Source organism: Sitophilus oryzae, unplaced genomic scaffold (genome assembly GCF_002938485.1).
Source record: "Sitophilus oryzae breed Bouriz unplaced genomic scaffold, Soryzae_2.0 scaffold_1000_pilon_pilon, whole genome shotgun sequence".
NCBI lineage: Eukaryota > Metazoa > Arthropoda > Insecta > Coleoptera > Curculionidae > Sitophilus > Sitophilus oryzae.
Genome location: NW_022145617.1, coordinates 2,667,332 through 2,688,614, shown reverse-complemented (window position 1 = coordinate 2,688,614; position 21,283 = coordinate 2,667,332). Strand labels below are relative to the sequence as shown.

At 32.2% G+C, this 21,283-nt stretch overlaps 2 protein-coding genes across 2 annotated transcripts in view; both read left to right on the top strand.

Annotated features, from left to right (window-relative positions):
• LOC115882942 (retinaldehyde-binding protein 1-like) overlaps positions 1 to 19,761 on the top strand; it is an 81,696-nt gene extending 61,935 nt beyond the window's left edge. The window contains exons 3-6 of the mRNA XM_030901241.1: positions 14,310 to 14,468; positions 15,742 to 15,835; positions 16,449 to 16,575; positions 19,387 to 19,761. Of these exons, the coding sequence (XP_030757101.1) occupies positions 14,310 to 14,468; positions 15,742 to 15,835; positions 16,449 to 16,575; positions 19,387 to 19,646 (640 nt within the window). The 3' untranslated portion in view covers positions 19,647 to 19,761. The remainder of the gene's footprint in view (positions 1 to 14,309; positions 14,469 to 15,741; positions 15,836 to 16,448; positions 16,576 to 19,386) is intronic.
• LOC115882861 lies at positions 9 to 14,184 on the top strand. Its single transcript, XM_030901146.1, has 6 exons — positions 9 to 129; positions 189 to 414; positions 2,055 to 2,378; positions 2,439 to 3,176; positions 10,201 to 10,569; positions 14,125 to 14,184. Exons 1-6 carry the CDS (start codon positions 94 to 96, stop codon positions 14,163 to 14,165), a joined length of 1,734 nt encoding a protein of 577 aa, XP_030757006.1. The 5' UTR covers positions 9 to 93; the 3' UTR covers positions 14,166 to 14,184.
• Positions 19,762 to 21,283: the final 1,522 nt, after the last annotated feature.

Below are 21,283 nucleotides of genomic sequence, written 5' to 3'. Positions count from 1 at the left end.
GACTTTATTTTCCGTCTCCTAAGCACTCCTGTCATTCGTGTTCAGCTAGCTGTCAAAATCATTTTGTTGATTAAACTTCCAAATTTCCGTGCAATGTATTTCCTAGTAAAAAATATCCACCCATATTCAGTAAGTATGAAAAAAAAAACTCCTATAGAGAGAACGTCAATGAGAGTGAATACTTTTAGAGACAAGTCCAATTAAAAAAGCTCTACAAGAATGGTCACCTGAATGCTAATTATTTGAACAAGTACATGTCTCATTTTATCGTACATCCAGAGAAATTAAAGCAAGTGATCAAAGAAAAAGACGCTCACATGCTTTGTCAGTTCTTTGATTCGGAAGAGTATAAGAGACGGGTTACTGAGTTCTTGGAGATGCAAAGTAGAATTCTGTCAACAAACACATTTGTCGGTACGCATCACTGCTTTATAACTGCTTTCAGTAACATTAAATAAGAACATCAGTAGTTTTTTGTAAAAAGCTTATACATTTCTCAGGAATACATTGTTTGTATTTGTAATTATTTCATTTACTTTTTGCGTAAATAAATTTAGGATATGTTTAGTATGTTTTGCATACGATTTACCGATATCTTGTATTTTTACTTTACTGCCATATTTATTATTGATTACTACTATTTATTTACTTAAACAAATATACAGAATTATTAATTATAATGTAATATTTTAGTCTAGCCATACTTGTTAAGTTGTGAGTAAATTTTTCAAAACTAAACATGGAAAATTGCCAAAGAAAAATACAGGGTAAATCTTAAATAAGTGCAAATATTTTAGGGGTAGTATATTTCGACCCCAGAAACACGATTATGGTTTTTTTCACGAAAAAAAATTGTAAATTTGGATTTTTTTGAAAAAAATTTTGATTTTTTTTTAGATTTTTTTTAAAAAACATAATTTCTTGATAATATGGTAACATAGGTAGTAGATTAAATTTACAAGAAAGAAAATCCTGAAAAGATCCAGTGGTTCTCAAAATTTTAGAAAAAAATTTTTTCGGAGATTTTTAAAGTTAAATAACTCAGTTATTTTGGATTTATTTGAAAAACGGCAAAGAGAAAATATGTTTCTTTTATCGAGATCTACCAGCCCCGAAAATATTTGTACTTATTTAATACTCACCCTGTATATCCTTTTCAATTACTATTGCAAACTACAGAGGTCAAATTGTATGCAATTTCTAAAGGCAGCCGTGTAACTTTGACAACGCTGTCTTAATTAATTTATTAATTAAAGACACGTTTACACGGTGTCCCAAATATAAAAACGCACAATAATTCAGGAATCTCGTAAACCGAAAGACATACGAATATGTTTAAATTAGAGAAAAGTTGCGCCTTGTTATGCTCTACAACTTCATGTCAGGAAATTTAAAAAAAGCCGATTACTACCGAAGTTTTTGGAAAAAAAACCGAATTTTCCCGATTAGGTTTTTTTTCTTACTATATTTGAAACGATATAACTATACAAATTTCACATTCCTATTGCTATTTTTCCTGCTATACAAGATGGTGTTATTAGATTTTGATTCTGACGTTTCGTTTTCGAGATACCGTCATCAAATTTGTTTTTTTTAAATATGGACCTGGATTTTTTGTTTTGGACCTGGATTTTTTGATTACAGGTTCGTATTTAAAAAAACTGAAGTTCTTGATGTTATCTCGGAAACGAAACGTCAGATTCAAAATTTAATAATATCAGCTTGTAGAACAACAATAGTAACAATAGGAATGTGAAATGTTTATTCTCATATCTTTTCAGACAGTGTCAGAAAAAAAATAAAAACAAAGTGGGCAAAATTAGGGTTTTACCAAAATCGGAAGTACTCGGATTTTTTTCGATTTCGAAACATGACGTTGTAGGGTTGAGGAAGACGCAACTTTTTTCTATCTGTGTACCTCTTTTACTTTACATCCCTATAGTGTGCTTTCCTATATGAGACACCCTGTATACATGTTCTTTGTATGAATATTATTTGTTGACAAAAATAATTAATAAATAACTAAAATTCATACGAAATTTATTTTTGTATAGGTGTAAAACCATCAAATATAAAATACCAACACGTATTAAGTTGTGCACAACCTTCATACCAAGCTACCAAAACACTCATTGACGGTAACATGAAAGAAGAATCCACACCCAAAGAACAGAACACTAGGAAGAAAAAGTTTAGAAAAGGGACAATATTTGATCAAATGTTGATGAGCAAAGCCAACAAAGAAGAATTTAGGACTCAAATTACCAAATCATCCTCGAAAAGACTTCCTCCGAAAAAAGTGACACACCGGACAACGATAATGCCGATATTTTTGAAAAAAATTAAAAATAAACCCCAACACAGTATTAATGTCCAAGGTCCTATCTAATAAAATCAGTTAATTCATTCAAAACTTTAATTTTATTTCGTTTTTTTAGAGTATCTCGATGAGGATACTATATTAAGTGAAAATGTCAAAGAAACTCTGCCAGAGTCAGCTAAAAAACACAATTTCGGCTTGGAAGTGAATAGGGAGCCTATGTACGCTCAGATTTTGCACAGGAGCAGCATGTACAAGAAGAAAAATAAGAAGAAATATACAGACGGTCAAGAAAAGACGGTGGAAGTGCAGAAAAAACTTCCTAAAACACAATCCGTTGCTCGGAATGACAAAAAGACGCTTTCTAGATATTCCCCGTTAAAATCTGAGCCCGTAGAAGTTGAAGAGAGGAATGTAAACCAAACTTTTGAGAGAAATCCTCCAAGACTAAGCAACAGTAATAATCCTAGCACGAAAATATCTGGAGCTACCTCCAAATTTCAATCGCCCACTTTAAAACTATACCCCAAGAAAAATATGAACTTGAAAAGCTACTCCCAGCTACTTTTGACAGAACCTGTCAAATGTAAAACGTCAAAACGGGAACGATACAGACCCTTCGACCTCGAAGGGAACCAAACCAAGATTAAGATTTTGAAAAAGAAAGAACCGCCTCCCAAAAAAGTGATAACTTTGATGGAATTGGTGCACGATACTCAAAAAAATAAGCGACTAGAGTGGGAACAGGGTATGGAGCAAAAAAATGCCGTGAAGTTGGCTAAGAGAAACGCTATGAAGAAAAGTCGGTACAATGATTTGGAGTTGTTATCTTTGTTTCGACAAATGAAAACCATCGGTAAATAGATTATTCTTTCTAGAGTTTTTAGATATACAGGGTCTTGTAGATCTGTGAGACCCGGTGCAAATCCCGGTTCTTTTGAGACATCATAGAACCGGGACTCGAAATTATTAATTCCCGGTTCTTTCGGTACTTTCGGGGCTGGGTAATAATAATTAAAAACATATTTTTTGTTATGTGCGAAAGATTTTTGATACTTTCTAGTGGTCGAAATTAAACTCTTCTAAATAAGTAGTAATGCTATCTCTTACTGTTCTTACTTCTGAAGTTATTTTGAAGTTTCTATAAGCAATTATTGAAGTTTAAATATGTTATTTTATTATTATTTAGTATAATCTTGCTGAATGTATTAGTTATATTTTTTTGTTTTGTGTCTTTATATGCATTTGCATCTTTAATTGAAAATGTTAAGTTTTTTTTCAAATTTAGTTAAATTGGTTTCGAGGTTGGTTGCTGTTGTTTGGTGTAATTTTTAAACTACCTATGCGTTTTCTTTTTTTTTTCCGCTTGTGTTCATTATTTTTGTTCATAAAAATGTCTAATACCTATGTGGCGGATGTACTAAACCAATGAATGCAGACCAACAAACAAAAAATGTAATATACCAAATACCCTGTGAATGGGATAATTACAATTTACATTGGTGAAACATCTAGACCCTTAAATGTCAGAATTAAAGAACATAAAGATTATTTAAGAAAGGGAGATTTTCACAAATCTAAGATTTGTCAGCATTCTTGGGACACAGGGCACATAATAAATTTTAATAACGCCAAAATTATAATGAAAGAAGCGATAGCCTCTAAAAGAAAAATATAAGAGGCTTTTTTTAATTCTATATAATAAAAATAAATGTATTGCTCATGCATCTGTAGATGTTAGTAATGTATGGCAATCGCTTCTTTGATTTTAAAGAACAATAGATACAACAAGATAAATAAACATAACATACGTAAAATTTAAAAATAATCATACAGAAAGTTTGGGGCTTTTTGGTTTTACCTTATTAAGTAATTGTTATCAGGTAGTAATTGTTAATTTTGAAGTTTAAATATCAAGTTAAAAATGTCATTTTAACAGAACGTCAACGGTTTCTTGTAGACGTATCTATTTTAAAAAAGTAAAGTGTTCTCGAATAGTTGAATTTAAATATTTTAAATAGTTTTTTTCTTTATTCTTTGTATTTTTTTTGCTTCCGACGACGGAAAGAGATAACTTTCCGAAACGTTAAGCATTTTTTTTCTTTGTTAGGCAAATTTGTATTACTATATAAACATAACTTCTGACAAGCAGCGTCCGTTTAGGTTTAACCTTTGAATAAGAAGACTAAGGAAGGAGCATAATGCTATCCATGTATTCATGCATGGTGGGCGGAAAAAGCGCCATAAAAGCACTCTACGGTGGGGATCCTTGACAGTTCTGTTTGACGATGCATTTGACACATTTGAATTTGATTTGAAATTTTGTGGATTTGTCAGTCTTTACGGAGCTTATTTTATGTTATTTATTATTTATTCTACTACTGATAGTTGTATAAAGGTAGTAAATCTAGATGGAAATTGTGGCAGAACTTAAATTAACAATGACACTATCGCGATTTATCGAAAAAGACTCTAAAATAGTTGGTTGTGTAGCGTGCGGTAGATCTCGGCAAAAATTGAGTGAAATAATGGAACAACTTTTCGCTAGTAAGAGACTATATAATATACATACGTGTAGTAAACCGATCATTTATAAAATTCACTTAAATTAACTAAATTATATATTTTTCTTGCATTTTAGCTTTTATTTATTACTTGTCAAAGATTAGATGTCAAAGAATTTAGATACGTTAATTTGACTTACCTGCTTCAGTAGCGTATCGGATGTTTGTGGTAATAAATACTTATTATAACTTATCTATTTTTATTAGAATTATATATTTTTATAACAATTTTAATAACTACCAACATTTATTCACAACGTAAAATAAAAGAACAAATTATTGAGTCTACCCCACGTCTACCCTACATCATAATTTTACATTTTTTAAATAAAATTAGAACGACACTGATAAACCGGAATTTAAGTCGGCCATACTTGAGGCCCATCGCGGTGTACCTAAGATTTTTTATATGCTCCTTCCTTAGTCTTCTTATTCAAAGGATTTAACGCAGAAGTGTTTACAAAAAATAATTATTTTATTTTAGACAAGCTAGGATAAATTTTATTTTGTTTAGTTTAGTGTAAGGAACCACGTGTTAAGTTTGCACCACCCCCAAAGCCCGGATTTGGCCGCCATCTTGGAAAAAGTGGTTAAAATTCGGTTTATTTTTCATTATTTGTCAATAACTCGATTTCTATCAACTTTAGTGCAAAAAATGTACAGACCAAAATTAAAGAAGAGGAAAAACTCTATAAAAAACGTTCTATGTACTTTTTCCGTGCGACGACCCGTTTCCAAGTTATCTCGGTTTAAACACGCTGAATATATTATAAGCAGTTATTTCCTCTATTCTAGGCAGTTTTTGTCTTTCCGAGAACACTTTTTATTTCTCCGCGCATTTAGTGGCTGCGACACCACATCCGCATTATACAGACAAGGAAAAATGAAATTCGTTAAAGTTTTACAGCAAGAAAAAGAATTATTACAAACCGTTGCACAAACTTTCAAAGACCCAAACGCATCCCCAGAAGATATAGAAAAAGTTGGAGAACGATTTCTCCTTCACTATATGGATCCAAAAAATGCGACTCATTAGATAAGTACAGATATCAGTGTTTCGTAAAATTTATTACCAAAAACTTACCAAACCTAGCATCATTACCACCGACCAAAGACGCAGCTCGCTTGCACTCCTTCCGTACGTACAGTCAGGTACAGCCACAGCTTACAGAATAACATAGCTTTGACACTCGCCAATTTTTCCCACGCTCGAATTTAAAACGCCCCACTCCGACGATGCGCTAACTGAATTAAGCGACCAACAGTCAGCCTCATTCAGTCGATGCATAGCCTCCACCGGTGGGGCGTAGGGCCGTATTACGGAAGATTTTAATTCGATTTTTTTTCTTATATTTAACCATAGGTATTTGTGCTTTTATTTCAATTTTATTTTTATTGATGGAATGGGAAAAGGTTTTCCGGGATGTGCGGCTGCTGGTTGCACAAATAATTATGGAAATAATTCAAAATATAGTCTGTTTAATTTTCAATTCAAAAGTATATATGCCAAGTGACCATTTTTTTATTTAGTTTCCTCATTGGAGGCTATTTTTATAAGCTTTTATTTAACTTGCTTTGTATGTAACTATCTATGTATGTATGTATGTTTGTTCGGGGCAAATCTTGTAAGCTAAATTAAAACCACTTCCTTTTATTGTAGGAGATTGAAATTTGGCATGTAGGATCAGTCCCGATGACAATACATTTTTTGCAAGGCATGACCCGAATTTTTGACAGCTGTCAAAATGGCGGCATTTTGAGGTTTTGATTTTTTAAATTCTCTTTGTGAATGGATCTGGGCTATATATATATATATATATATATATATATATATATATATATATATATATATATATATATATATATATATATATATATATATATATATATATATATATATATATATATACAGGTTGTTAACTCGACAGTTACTTATAGGGAAACAGAATGGCAACACAGCCTATTGAGAACGTATGCATTATTGATTTTTCTGCCGACTCGTCCCGTCGGCGTCGCGTCGTCTATCGACGAGCGGGCCGAGGTTATTTCAACCATAAAACTCTTGCCGCGAGTAATGAACAATTTAACAACCTGTATAGGTATATTGTGGGTATATACATATGAAAAAAAATATATGGGCGGCCATCTTGAAAAAATGACAGTTTAATGACGTGTCAAAATTTCAAAGTCAACCGATTTTCATAAAAATTGATATATAGGATGGCCATGGGCTAAAATGAAAGAAAAAAATTTGAGCTGTCAAATTTGACAGCTGTCAAAAAAATTTCAAAGTTGTCCGATTTTGATAAAAATTGATATATAGGACAGCCATGGGCGAAAATGAAAAAAATGTTGAGCTGTCAAATTTGACAGTTGTCAAAAAAAATTTCAAAGTTGTCCGATTTTGATAAAAATCGATGATGGCCAAATGGGCTAAAATGAAAGAAAAAAAATTTTGAGCTGTCAAATGTGACAGCTGTCAAACAATTTCAAATTTGTCCGATTTTGATAAAAATCGATATATTGGATGCCCCCTACCCCATAGTCGGTTTTCATTTTATTTGTCTCACATTTGAACTGTCAAATTTGACAGCTGTCGTTTTTTTTAAGTTCTCCTTTTTTAATGAAAATCGATATACATATTATTAGGATACCCATAATAACTATTATTAGGATACCCATAATACCCATAATAAATAAAAAGTTATTTAAGAAAAAAATTGAGTTTAAGTGTGTGGCACTGAGAAACCAGCATAACTAAAAAGTAGAAAATAAATTTTATAAAAAAACCTTTTTTAAAAACAAGCTTTTATTTAAATACACTAAAAAGAATAAAATAAACTCTTTTTCTTTAAAACTTTTATTATGAACTTAGAACGTCATTACACAATTTTAATATTAGATATATAAAAGCTTGTCGCGAGATTTCTCTACATCGATAAACAAGTAAATTAACTAAAACCTGTGTCTACCCTGTCTCATTTTCAAAGTTTGTGTTATGATAGACCACTAGACCAGGAATTACAAGGTAAAGTTGTCGTACCAGATTTTTATGAGTGCAACTGTACACTCAAATCTCGCGACAGGCTTTTATATAATATTAAAATTGTGTAATGAGGTTATAAGTTCATAATATAAGTTTTAAAGAAAAGTTTATTTTATTCTTTTAGTGTATTTAAATAAAAACTTGTTTTAAAAAGTTTTTTATAAAATTTTCAGAACAATTTTTGAAGAACTTTCCTTAAATGAAAATATATTATGTAAATTCTTTAAATTATTTCAGACAATTAAATTCAACCATCCTTGTCAAAATTTTCCAATAATGTATTTTTTGTTAAAATTATACGCAAAGTTAATTTATTAATACCTTAAAGAATATTAATAAGAACTTAAATGTAGCAAACAAAACCGAAAGCTCCTAATTTAGAAACATTCGTAAATAACTATAAGTAATCAATGTACCTATTTCATTTTGCTGTTATTTCTAGAAATAAATTAATTAATTTGTTTTTAAATGTTTTCTTTGAGAATGCATATTTATTTAAAGTCAACAATTTAAAAACGTGTATCTAAATTATGTTCTAGCACCAGTCGAATAATTTTTTACGTCACGTGTAAAATTTTTTTGAATACATCTCTGGGCTGACTGGCGCTTACGCGGCTATTGGTTTTGGCGAGAGAGCTCGCCGCTCCAGTGTTCCCCCTCTTTCGAATCGCAAATCCGAGCGTAAAAAGATCAAAGCGGCACGCTACACTGTCCGAGCTGGGTACAGCTATGGTATGGGAATGAAAAATCACCTCCGGATTGGGGACGGAAAAATTCAAAGAATGGGTTGATGCCCATTGCTACTTCCCAAGATGCAGCTCCCCAAGAATTATTAAATGTGATTTCATGTAAATGTGCCAAAGGTTGTAATACATCTTGTAGTTGCCGCAAAGCAGGTTTGCGTTGCTCGGTAACGTGTGCACTTTGTCAGGGCAAATAATGTTCGAATAGTTTGGAGGTGGCAAAATTAGACGAAGATAAGTACGAGGACAATTTTTCTCTCGGTAAAGATCAACGAAAAGAATATTCTGCACCTTATGAACCAGATCCGGAATATGATACAGATGTGGAAGACATTCAGGAAGATTATATTGAACAGCCAGTAACATAAAAAAAAACGAAGGAACTCTGATGAACGTTCCACCTCAAAAGAAACCTAAGTTGACGACATGTGGATTAGGCCTATTGGAAATGGGAAGACCACTCAAAAAAAAACGCGCCGGGTACTTTACCTCAAGGCAGCTCCCTGAGAGATAAGGCAGTTAAACTTGATTTTACACCAGTCGCGCAACAATAAAAATTTAGTCCGTTATTGCGGTCATAATGCAAATTGCGTTCTTCCATTATGACCTTCTATTATGATATTTTAGGCTTTATGTCTCGGGGGTGCCTCTCAAGGTGGTGTGAAAACAAGTACAATCAACCCCGGATATATTGAACACGTACATTATATCAAACTTTAATTTTGTTTTCGTAAAATTCGATACTTTGGGTAGTCGTAAAACCCATACAACGTTTTTTATAGTTTTTTCTCTTCTTTAGTTTTGGTCTCTACATATTTTGCACTAAAGTTGATATAAATCGAGTTATTGACAAATAATGAAAAATAAACCGAATTTTAACCACTCTTTTTAAGATGGCGGCCAAATCCGGGCTTTACGGGGGGTGCAAATTTAATACGTGCTTCTCGACACCAAACTAAACAAAATAAAACTTATTCCAGCTTGTCCGGATTTGCTCCCGCCATCAATGCACTTGCCGACTGGCCTATTAATAGATATTTGCATTTTTAATTCAATATTTTAGGGCTTTTGGCTCAAATTCAGTTAAGTTGGTTTATGTTCTTTGATGTGAAATTTAAGTTACCTATACTTTTTTCTTTACTTGTTTTCATGTTTGTGTTCATGTTAATTTTCCCATGACTGATTACTTAATAATTTGATTAAAAAGCTTAATTTTTTATCTATTTTACTTTTAAAAACCATCCCTTGCTTTCTGATTGATGAACTGCACCACCATTGAACAAAAATTAGTCAGTACCGAAAGTACCGAAAAAACCGGGAAATTCCCGGTTCCGAAAAACAGCTCCGGTTCCGAAAACCCTAACTCCAAGCTGAGTTGATCATTTTTCCAGTACTGTTTCCTATTTACATCTCTTAAGAACTGTACTTTCCAGTACAGAGCTTAAGAAACGAAAGTTATTCACTATAAACTTCCAAGTTTACTCAAAAATATTTACCAAACGGTTTTTGAAAAAAAAATGATTGTAGGTGAACCAAAAGAACAAACCGAAGGAAAACCAAACACGAAAGAAGATATAGTCTCGAGAGATATAGATTTGACAGATTCGAAAGTGCCCAAATCTAGTACAGACAAGCAAAGTTTCACCTACAAAATGGTCACAAAATGTCGAAACAATATCAATTCAAATTTAAAACAGAAATTTAATATCAACACTCCCTTTTGGAAGAAATCTTTGAGTGAAACTCCTTTCGGTCAGGATGCTTTAGATTTGAAAATGGCCATTGAAACGTCTAACATGGTGTCAAAGAATATTACAGAGTGTTTACATAAACCTATCCCCCATTTCGTACAGTTCGCCAAGAGACCGTCTAGTAAAAGAATGCAACAATGTTTTGGTAAAGTATTTTGATTCCATGATATACAAAAAAGTCGCAAAAGAAACAGTTATTAGTTTATACAGGGTGAGTCTTAAATAAGTGCAAATATTTTCAGGACTGGTAGATCTCGATAAAAGAAACATATTTTCTCTTTACCGTTTTTTAAATAAGTCCAAAATTAGTTAGTTAGAGTTATTTAAGTTTGAAAATTAAAAAAAAATTATTTTTTTGGAAAAATTTTGAGAGCCACCGGATTCTTTCTGTATTTGCATCCCTTTTAGTGCCGTAACCATGGAGTAAAGCTGTAACTATGGTAATATCAGAGACTACAGGCGAGCGGCTACTGCGAGCGTAACTAAACTAAGCTAAGAATATGAAAACAAACGGTAATTAAATGGAAACTCCACTGGGAACGATTTTCGCTCAGTAGTCAGCTAAGTTTTCGTATTGTATCTCCGCTATCATAGAACTAATCGCTGCGAAAAATTCGCTGGAACCTGTCACGAACTAAAACGAGCGAAACTAAACTACGAGTCGAATCTTCGTTCATACATACGTATATTTTCGTTTTGTTTCGCTCAAGTAGCCGCTGAAAAGCATGGAAGCTGATTTGCATTAAAAAGTATCACGCATTAAAAAGTATGGAAGCTGATTTTTACAAATCTTATCTTCGCTTAGTTTAGTTTCGCTCGCAGTGGCCGCCCGCCTTAAGAATTAATACCGTGGAAAAATTTGCGATGAACAGGCAGTTCTAAAAAGTTTTCGAAAAATATACAGGGAAATTTAAAAGAAAATGCATGATTTTCAACATCTTTTTTTTTGCGAAAAAAAACCTCATAGACGTGTTCCTGTTGTCGAATTATACTACCCCTGAAAATATTTGCACTTATTTAAGTCTCACCCTGTATGTATATTATATAGGGTGACCCGAACTACAATCCGGAAGCTTATTTTACAGATAAAAATAAGTAAAAAATGTTAAAATACACTCAAATGAAAGAAAAAACGCAACGGAGAAATTTTTTGTCAAATTTAAAGTGTTATATTTTTGTTATTTTTAACTCTATTTTCATGAATTTTTTAGCAAGCTGTATATAATTTATATCAACTTTAATTCGTAAACTCAGTTTTTTATAAACTTTAATATTTGGCATATTATACAGGGTTAAACAAGGGGTTGGTTTTTTATCTTAACTTTAAAACACCCTGTGCAATAATTTCGTGTGTAAATTTTCCTAAAATATAATTTTACGGTCAGAACCATGTCTCCTGAGCATTTTGTTTTTTGGGTCATGTCAATACAAGCCTTGGTTAATTTTTAAGAGCAAAATGAACTTGCCACCAACAATTTGCAATTTTTTCAATTATCATTTCTTTTTGAAGTTATTTTACAATATGACAAGGCGGCTTTAATGATTATTGTCAACTGTATAATACTACTATGAACTGCCCATCATGTTCGACGTTTGGGAAATGCTTCCGCTGTTTTTACAGTACGCTGTACAGGGTGGGTCAAATTCGACGCTTTTAAATGGAAACACCCTTTTCTATAGGAGATAGACAAAAACTAATATCGGGGTCTGGAGCTCAATTTTTGTCAAAAACATGATGGTGAAAACCGCATATCGATATCTGTTACCGTTTCGGTGTTTTTCAAAAATATGCATTTTTAACAAATCGCTGTAACTTTTTTACTATGGAAAATTATGTATTTTTATGAAAACATTTCCAGAGCACCTATTTACGTAGAATTTAATGGTTTAAGTATAATTTTTTTAAAATTAATAATTTAAGAATTATCAACAGAAAATCTGATTTTTTTATATGGGACACCCTGTATATTTTTAATCTATTGAAAATAATTTAAAATTACCTTTCCAGAAATATAGCATACTTGATATCTTGCTCGATTCCTCTTCGAGATATAGAGTATATAAAAATTCGCCCGCTTTAAATAAGTAGGCTTTGAACGGCACCGGCTGTAATGCAAAAAAATTCTAGCTGTGAGCATCAATTAAAATGAATATTAAACGAAATAATATTTGCTATGAGAGATGCAGAATTTTATAACCATTTAAAATATATTTAACCAACATCAACACATTTAAACTATATCTAATAACAATAAAAATAAATAGCAAACCAAGGCATGAAATTTTGCTACAGGTGTTCGACATACCGACCGTCTTCTGTTATGGACAGATGGGGCAGTTGTTAAGCATTTCTCGCGGAATTCATTAACTCAGTAGGGGTGAAAGATACCCTCTCATAACTGCTAAGTATTTCTAATTCTTGTCTAGATTATACGGAAGAATAAGGAACCTTTATTCTTCCGCAAATATATCCATAGGATTAGATCCATGGGCACTAAGTCAGGCGGCGTCGACGGCCAACGGCTGGGATCTTGGTTAGCTATTTAATTATTCTTGAAATTGGCTGCAAAAATTTGCTGAAAACTTCATCGTTCAGAGGCGGTGCGTCGTCTTGTTGGAAAAATATGTTTTCGAGTTCCATTAAGGGCATATCATCAATAAGGGGTCCAAAGCCTACTAGTTAACAGTGGCAAACTTTTAAAAATTCTGTATTTCGAAGGGGATTATAACAAAATATCAAGTGTGCTATATTTTTGGAAAGGTAATTTTAAATTCTTTTCAGTTAATTAAAAATATAGAGGGTGTCCCAAATAAAATATCAATTTTTCTGTTGATAACTCTTAAATTATTAATTATAAAAAAATTATACTTACGCCATTAAATTTTACGTAAAAAGGTGCTTTGGAAATGTTTTCATAGATATGCAAAATTTTCCATAGCAAAAAAGTTACAGCGATTTGTTAAAAATGCACATGCCAAACCAAACCGAAACGGTAACAGATATTGATGTGCGGTTTTTACCATCATGTTTTTGATGAAAATTGAGCTCCAGACACCGATATTAGTTTTCGTCTATCTCCTATAGAAAAGGGTGTTTCCATTTAAAAGCGTCGAATTTGACCCACCCTGTACATCTATACATGTCATGATTAACAAAAATTAAACATTTTGACTAGATTGTTCTTTGACTGAAATTATAAATTTGGGAACTTTTTTTAATTTTGAAGTGAAACACGAGTTAGCCGTGACACACGAGCTAGCGAGACAACGACACGCGAGACAAAAAGCGGTAAGGACGCGGGCTGGGAGTAAAACCATAGGATAAGTAAAACACAGCCTATAGAAATACGTACTGACGTAGTACAAAAAACTATTTTTAAGTGTAAAAATCTATTTATTACACGTAAAAAAACACGGTGGTAAAACACAGCCTACGCATAAATCTATTTGTTACACGTAAAAAAACAATTTTTTTACGCGTATGGAACTATTTTTTATACGCAAAAAAACTATTTTTTACGCCTAAAAACTATTTATTATACGTAAAAAACTATTTGTTACGAATTTCAAGGTTTTGAATGAAACTGAAGAAAACTCTTATTATTGTATGTTTGTGGATAAAAATATTTAAAACCCAATTTTAACACCTACAATGACCGTTAATTGCCCCGTAAATACTTTATAACCATTATATTTTTAGGATTTCATAAGTCAGCCAAGCTACCTTCTCAAAAACATTAACCAGTAGTTCCTATGTCCCCAAAAGCAAATCCTTCCATATAAAAATGTTTTGAAATCCTGGACATTAAGAATAATCTCGAATAGGTCTTTCTGGTATTTAAATAAAGGTATAACAGTGATTTTAACGCTCTCTATTTTTTTCAGGTATCTTCTAAGACTTCCCAAAACTACCCCTGAGGGATACAGGGTGTTGATGTATGCCGTTAGAGACCCAGATCCAACCAAAATGAACTTTAATGATGTTGTCAAAGGTTTTTGTATGTATAACGACTGCGTGTTGTCCGAAGATGGTCTCCAAGAAGGGTAAGATTCATCACTACATCTTATGAAACCAATTCAACTAACTCACAAACAAATTAATCGATTTTAATCATAATCATCTAGTGTACAGGGGGGCCAAATTAGACGCTTTTAAAGGGAAACGCTCTTTTCTATTATAGGAGATAGACAAAAAGTAATATCGGTGTCTGAAGCTCAAATTTTATCAAAAACATAATGGTGAAATCCGCACATCAATATCTGTTATTGTTTCGGAGTTACGGGGTGTTCTTCAAAAATGTGTATTTTTAACAAATCGCTGTAACTTTTTTGCTATGGAAAATTTTGTATTTTTATAAAAACATTTCCAAAGCACCTTTTTACGTAGAATTCAACGGTTTAAGTATATATTTTTTAAAATTATTAGTTTAATAGTTGTCAGCAGACAAATTGATTTTTATTAGGGAGACACCCTGTATATTTTTAATTAACTGAAAAGGACTTAAAATTACCTTTCCAAAAATATAGCATACTTGATGTTTTGTTACAGTCCCCTTCGAAATACAGAATTTTTAAAAGTTTTAACCACTTTCAACTAGTTTTTTTTTTGGCTTTGGACCCCTTATTGATGATCTGCCCCTAATGGAACTGGAAAGCATATTTTACCAGCAAGACAAGGTACCGCCTCAGAACGCTGAAGTTATCAGCAAATTTTTGCAGCCAATTTCGAGAATAATTGAATAGCTATAACCAAGATCCCAGCCGTTGGCCGTCGAGACTGCCGGACTTAGCGCCTATGGATTTTTATCTTTGAGGAAGAATAAAGGTTCTTATTTTTAAATTCCCTGTATAATCCAGACAAGAATTAAAAGTATTTAGCGGTTATGCGAGGGTATCTTATGCGTATATAAAATTCTGTATCTCTTATTGCAAATATTATTTTCGTAAGTATAAAGATACGTTGAAAATGTTTTCATAAAAATACAAAAATTTTTATAACAAAAAAGTTACAACGATTTGTTAAAAATGCACATTTTTGAAAAACACCCCGTAACGGTAACAGATATCGCTGTGTGCGGTTTGCACCATCATGTTTTTTGATAAAAAGTGAGCTCCAGACACCGATATTAGTTTGCAGTTTATCTCCTATGCAAAAGCTTGTTTCCCTTTAAAAGTACACATACGCGTTAACGAGCGTTTTACAATTCGCTTAGACGCTTCCACTGTGCAGCCCACCTAATGTTAATATTTTTTTATTGATATTTAAGTAGTATTAAGATATAATACGGATTATTTTTATTTTTTTTTATTCTTTCAGATATGTTATTATTTTTGATATGAAAGATGTTTCGATTGGTCACTTGGCACGAGTCAGTTTACCCGCATTGAAATGCTTCTTGTGGTATATTCAGGTATACGAACATTCAGTTGAAACACTATTAATTAAATATACACACAGTGTCCCATATACAGATATACAGATCATACGTAATAAACTTAGTTACGTAATTAAGCTTGACCGGCACAGTGTTGCCCACTTTTACATATTTTCTTTTAATCAGAATATTTTAGGAAACAAAGATAAATTAATAATAAATATATAAACAGTTATTATTTACATCAACAAAACTCACCTCCTTAAAAGCACTTAAGGGACATAAAGGGCCATTATTACCGCATTTCCGTTCAAAATATTCTAATAAGGTTGCGATGAGTTTTTTGCAATGGCTATTAAGCTATCTTGTTCACTTCGCACTAAAAGAGGTTCTAAAAAGAACAATGTTCGACTGCAAGGTCTGCAAGTAAAAATTTTAAGCTTAAAGTATCACAATACAATTCATTTAAACCAAAAGTGATATGTAATATGATATATATTAAGCTCTAAAAGCTCGTAATACAAAACTAAATGTCAAAAGAAAAATGACAATGTCATGAAATAAATAAATGCGGCAACTTGACATTTTTATTATGGGACACCGTGTATATAATCTAATATCTGTCTAACTGAAAAACTTTATGTTTCAGGATGCTCATCCAGCCCGAATCAAGAGTATCCACGTTCTGAACACCGCTACATGGATACATCACGTGATGAGACTAGTCGTACCTCTAGTAAGGTCTGAACTTCTAAATCTAGTCAAATTTCACAAAGGTACGCTTATATTATAACTCTCTATCAAGCGGTATTGAGAGATATACTTTGACTTATCTTTCTCCAGATAGTCGAATTCGCAGAAATCGCAAACTTATACCTGTTTTCTAGTTATTTTATCTAATAACTAACGAGAAAGAATAACCATTAAGGTGTACGCGCACTGAATCGGTACCAGTCCGGCGAGAAACGGCGAAGGCGGTGACTCGACTATCGTAGATAGGTAGAGGTAGGAATCTGGCCTCTACAGGCCGAAATGTTTTAGTGGACGCCGGCGCCGTCTATATGTACGATGGTCGCAGTCGCTTTTGCTGGTCGGTCCGATCCGATGCAGTGCGCGCGGAGCCTTACACTCCTACTATATACGTTCCTAATGTAATTTCTAATATAGTTAGCGACAAGCGCGTCACTGTTAAAAGTAAAGCGTTTTGGTATACCGGGTGCGTCTCAAAAGTGGCTCACCCCCATAACTTTTTTATTTTTTCAAATAAAAGAAAGAAATTTGGTATATTAGTATAGGACATAAATTAGGATTGATTGACGTACTCAATTGTTTTTGGTCACTTCCTCTTTCACCGGAAATTACTACAACTTTTGATTTTCAAATGGCACCCTTGGTATATTTCTATATTTTTTGATTCGATAGAAAATGACTCTGAATAGAATGAAATATGAGTGCCATCTGGCTGTGTTAAAAACACTAATTTTTAATCAAGGCGCCTTGGAAAAATAGATTTGATCCTCTAATGTTTTTCGCGTCTTATCCTGGCCGGTTAAAAGATGCCCAAATCGTATTTTTAATGATATCTCATTTTTTCCAATTGGAACAAAGGTGGCTCATTAGCATACTTAAAAAAAGCATTTTTTACTAATCATTTGGTACCACACACTTGGTATTTCGAGTCAAATTGTTGTTATCAATCGCATGCTACAATTTCAAATAAACAATATGCGAAAATGTCAAAAGTTGACATATGATATGTCATTGTATTCAGAGTGTCATTTTCTATCGAATAAAGAAAAAAATACCGAGGGTGTTATTTAAAAACCAAAAGTTGTAGTCATTTCCGGTGAACCAGGAAGTGGCCAAAAATAATTGAATATGTCAATCAATCCTAATTTACGTCATATACTAAAATCTCGTTCTTTATCTGAAAAAAATAAAAAAAAGTTGGTAATTATTGGGAAAACTGGAAATCGTCAGATTTTCACCAAAATTGGTATACACCCTATTTTGAGGTCGTAGATTACGAATCTGAACTTTTTTCTTGGCGGTCTCTTACCGTTTTTCAGAAAAACGGAAAATTATTTCAACATCGAATTTTTCTTAATTTCTCATATTTTTAAGGTTTTCTAGCACATATCTTGTTAGGTATTCAATAAACAATGTTATTGCTATTTTCTGTTACTTTTTTAACCAATTCTATGCATAATAAAGGAAAATTTGCTAAAATAAATTTGTAAACAATCTGAAAATGTTGGGTTATGTGCACAAAATATACTAACGAAAAAGAAGCCCAAGTTCCTTGTAATAAATCGGTTCCATTTTCGTAACGCCATCTCTCGACAAAGCTGACATTTACTGGTTAGCCAAAGGGGTGCGGGGCCGGGGGGGAATTGTAAAATACACTTTTTTATTTTAATTATTTTTATTGGCTATTTGCAATTTTATTTTTAAAACATATTATCTGAAACAATCACATAATATGTCTTAAAAATAAAATTACAAACGGAAACAAAAGGAATTAAATAATCTGAAAATCTACAAAGTTTATTGATAAAAAAGTTAGGCTATGCAAAGATTAGATGTCAAAGAATTTAGATACGTCAATTTGACTTACCTGCTTCAGTAGCGTATCGGATGTTTGTGTTAATAAATAATTATTATGACTTATCTATTTTTATTAGAATTATATATTTTTATAACAATTTTAATAACTACCAACATTTATTCACAACGTAAAATAAAAATAAAAATTATTGAGTCTACCCCGCGTCTACCCTACATCATAGTTTTACATTTTTTAAATAAAATTAGAACGGCACTGATAAACCGGAATTTAAGTCGGCCATATTTGAGGCCCATCGCGGTGGCCCTAAGATTTTTAATATGCTCCTTCCTTAGTCTTCTTATTCAAAGTTAACAACAAATGGTGACAGACGGCTCTGGCGGCAAGTTTGAATCGAAAGAGTAAATTGGAGTAAATCGATCAGGCAAATATTACAAAAGATACCACCAACTCATTTTTGATTATGACTTATTAATGCATCTCAATGATTAATTCTGACCTTTATATTAATATAAAATGCAAATAATCGTCATATTTTACAATAATTACACGCTTATACAACTTCATCACAACCTAAAAATGCACTTTTAATTTATTTATTTTTCAATAAATTGTGGTTCATCCGCAATTTTTTTTTGCTAAAAATTCTTATTTTAGTGTATGCTTTCGATAGATATATAAATAAATGCCAAATTCGGAGGGTGTTATATCTGACAAGCACCATAACAAACTATAATATAATGAAAATATAGTGAAATTATTACTTTATAGGGCCGAAATAAAGAAAAATTCAATGTTGAAATAATTTTCCGTTTTTCTGAAAAACGGTAAGAGACCGCCAAGAAAAAAGTTCAGATTCGTAATCTACGACCTCAAAATAGTGTGTATACGAATTTTGGTGAAAATCGGACGATTTCCAGTTTTCCCAATAATTACCAAAAAGTTATAGAAGTGAGCCACTTTTGAGACGCACCCGGTATTGTGGTAGATTAGTGTTTTATTTTGCAAAACCATTTTTTAGGTGGTCTTCCAGAAAAGTTTCCTACAGAGCTTTTGCCCATGGACTACGGTGGTGAAGCACCAACAGTGGAAGAATTAGACCGTACTACTAAAGCTCTGTTGGACAAATACAGCAGTTGGTTGATTGAATCGTCATTACTGGTCGCTGACGAATCAAAAAGGCCCAAAAAAGGAAGTTGGTGGGGTCTTTTTAGCAGCAAAAGCAACCAGCAAGTGGAGATTGACGAAAAAAATATACTGAAAAATTTACAAATTGACTAGGAAACTTGTTGACGTACTTTTAAGACGTATAGATTATTTTTTAATGTTTGGGACCATATTCTGAATACTTTTAGTTTGATTTTAGTTAGAGAAATTAAATGTCTACTTTTATACACTTGTACGATTTTTTTATTTGTTACAAAAATTTAGATTGGTATTTGAAAAAACTGAAACATGTATGTAGTTAGGTTAAAGTGACCAGACTTGAGCCAATCAAGATCTAATATGATCGAAAAAAAAACGGCGTCAAAGATTGCTCGAAAATGACAATCGATGATTATTTACTATAGTCATTTACTATAAATTCACATAAAACCAAAAATTAACAGTAATTATAAAATTATTAAAAAAAGACAGAACGATTCCAGACACACATATTTCTAAAAAAAAATACCGTATGATCGAAAAAAAAACGGCGTCCATTTGGCTGGGAAATGACGATCGATGACATTTCCCATATAAATTTACATATAAAATGACAGCGATCTTCATTTCATAGCCATCGCTGACGCCGTTTTTTTTTTCGATCATACGGTATTTTTCTCAAATTTATACTTAACTACTCACCATTTAAAAATAATTTTTACTCAATATAAAAATAAAAATAAATTACAACCTTTTTACGGCCAAGTAACGACGTCTAGGACTTGACCACGCCAAAATTATCGTCGATTGTCATTTCTCAGCCATCTTTGACGCTGTTTTTTTTATCGTATGGTATTTTTTACATTAAAAAATCTGAATAAGATTCAGAAAATACTTATTTGAGTTTAACTAAAATTTGAAACATATATAGTAATTGTTTTAGTTAAAAAAAATCAAAAACTAAACTAAAATTTTAAAATAAATTACTGTATCATCGAAAAAACGGCGTCAAGTTGGCTTGTAAATAATGAGGTCGCTGACATTCCCCAAATATCAATCTTTAATTTTCAACCCGACTCTGACACCGTTTTTTTTCTATCGTATGTTATACCTGAAAAAAATCGTATATACCTGAAAAAAACTATACCGGGTGCGTCTCAAAAGTAGCTCACCACTATAACTTTTTTATCTTTTCAGTTAAAAAAACGAGATTTAGTATGTTAGTATATGACATGAATTAGGATTGACTGGCCAATTCAGTTGTTTTCGATCGCTTCCTGTTTCACCGGAAATGACTACAAATTTTGATTTTTAAATGGCACCCTCGGTATTTTTTATATTCGATAGAAAATGACACTCTGAATAAAATGACATATCATCATATGTCAACTTTTGACATTCTCTCTTAAAAAAGTCGTATTTTAAATATCAATCTAAAGTGCCATAGCTCTGTTAAAACACTAATTTTTAATCAAGGGGCCTTGGAAAAATAGATTTGATCGTCTAATGTTTTTGGTGTCTTGTCCTGGCTAGTTAAAAAATCGTATTTTTTTATCATGTCTCAATTTTTTAAATGGAACAAGGGCGGCTGATTAGCATATTTGGAAAAAACATTTTTTTACGAATAATTTGGTACTACACACTTGATATTTCGAGTCAAATTGTCGTTATGAACATCATGTTACAATTTCAAATAAACCATATGCGGAAATCTCAAAAGTTGACATATGATATGTCATTCTATTCAGGGCCATTTTCTTCCAAACCAACCC

Coding starts and splice junctions, on each gene's coding strand:
- LOC115882861 (XM_030901146.1), top strand. CDS start 94: ATGTATTTCCTAGTAAAAAATATCCACCCATATTCA. Junction 130..188: donor AAAATATCCACCCATATTCA/GTAAGTATGAAA, acceptor GAATACTTTTAG/AGACAAGTCCAATTAAAAAA. Junction 10,570..14,124: donor AAGAATGCAACAATGTTTTG/GTAAAGTATTTT, acceptor TTATATTTTTAG/GATTTCATAAGTCAGCCAAG.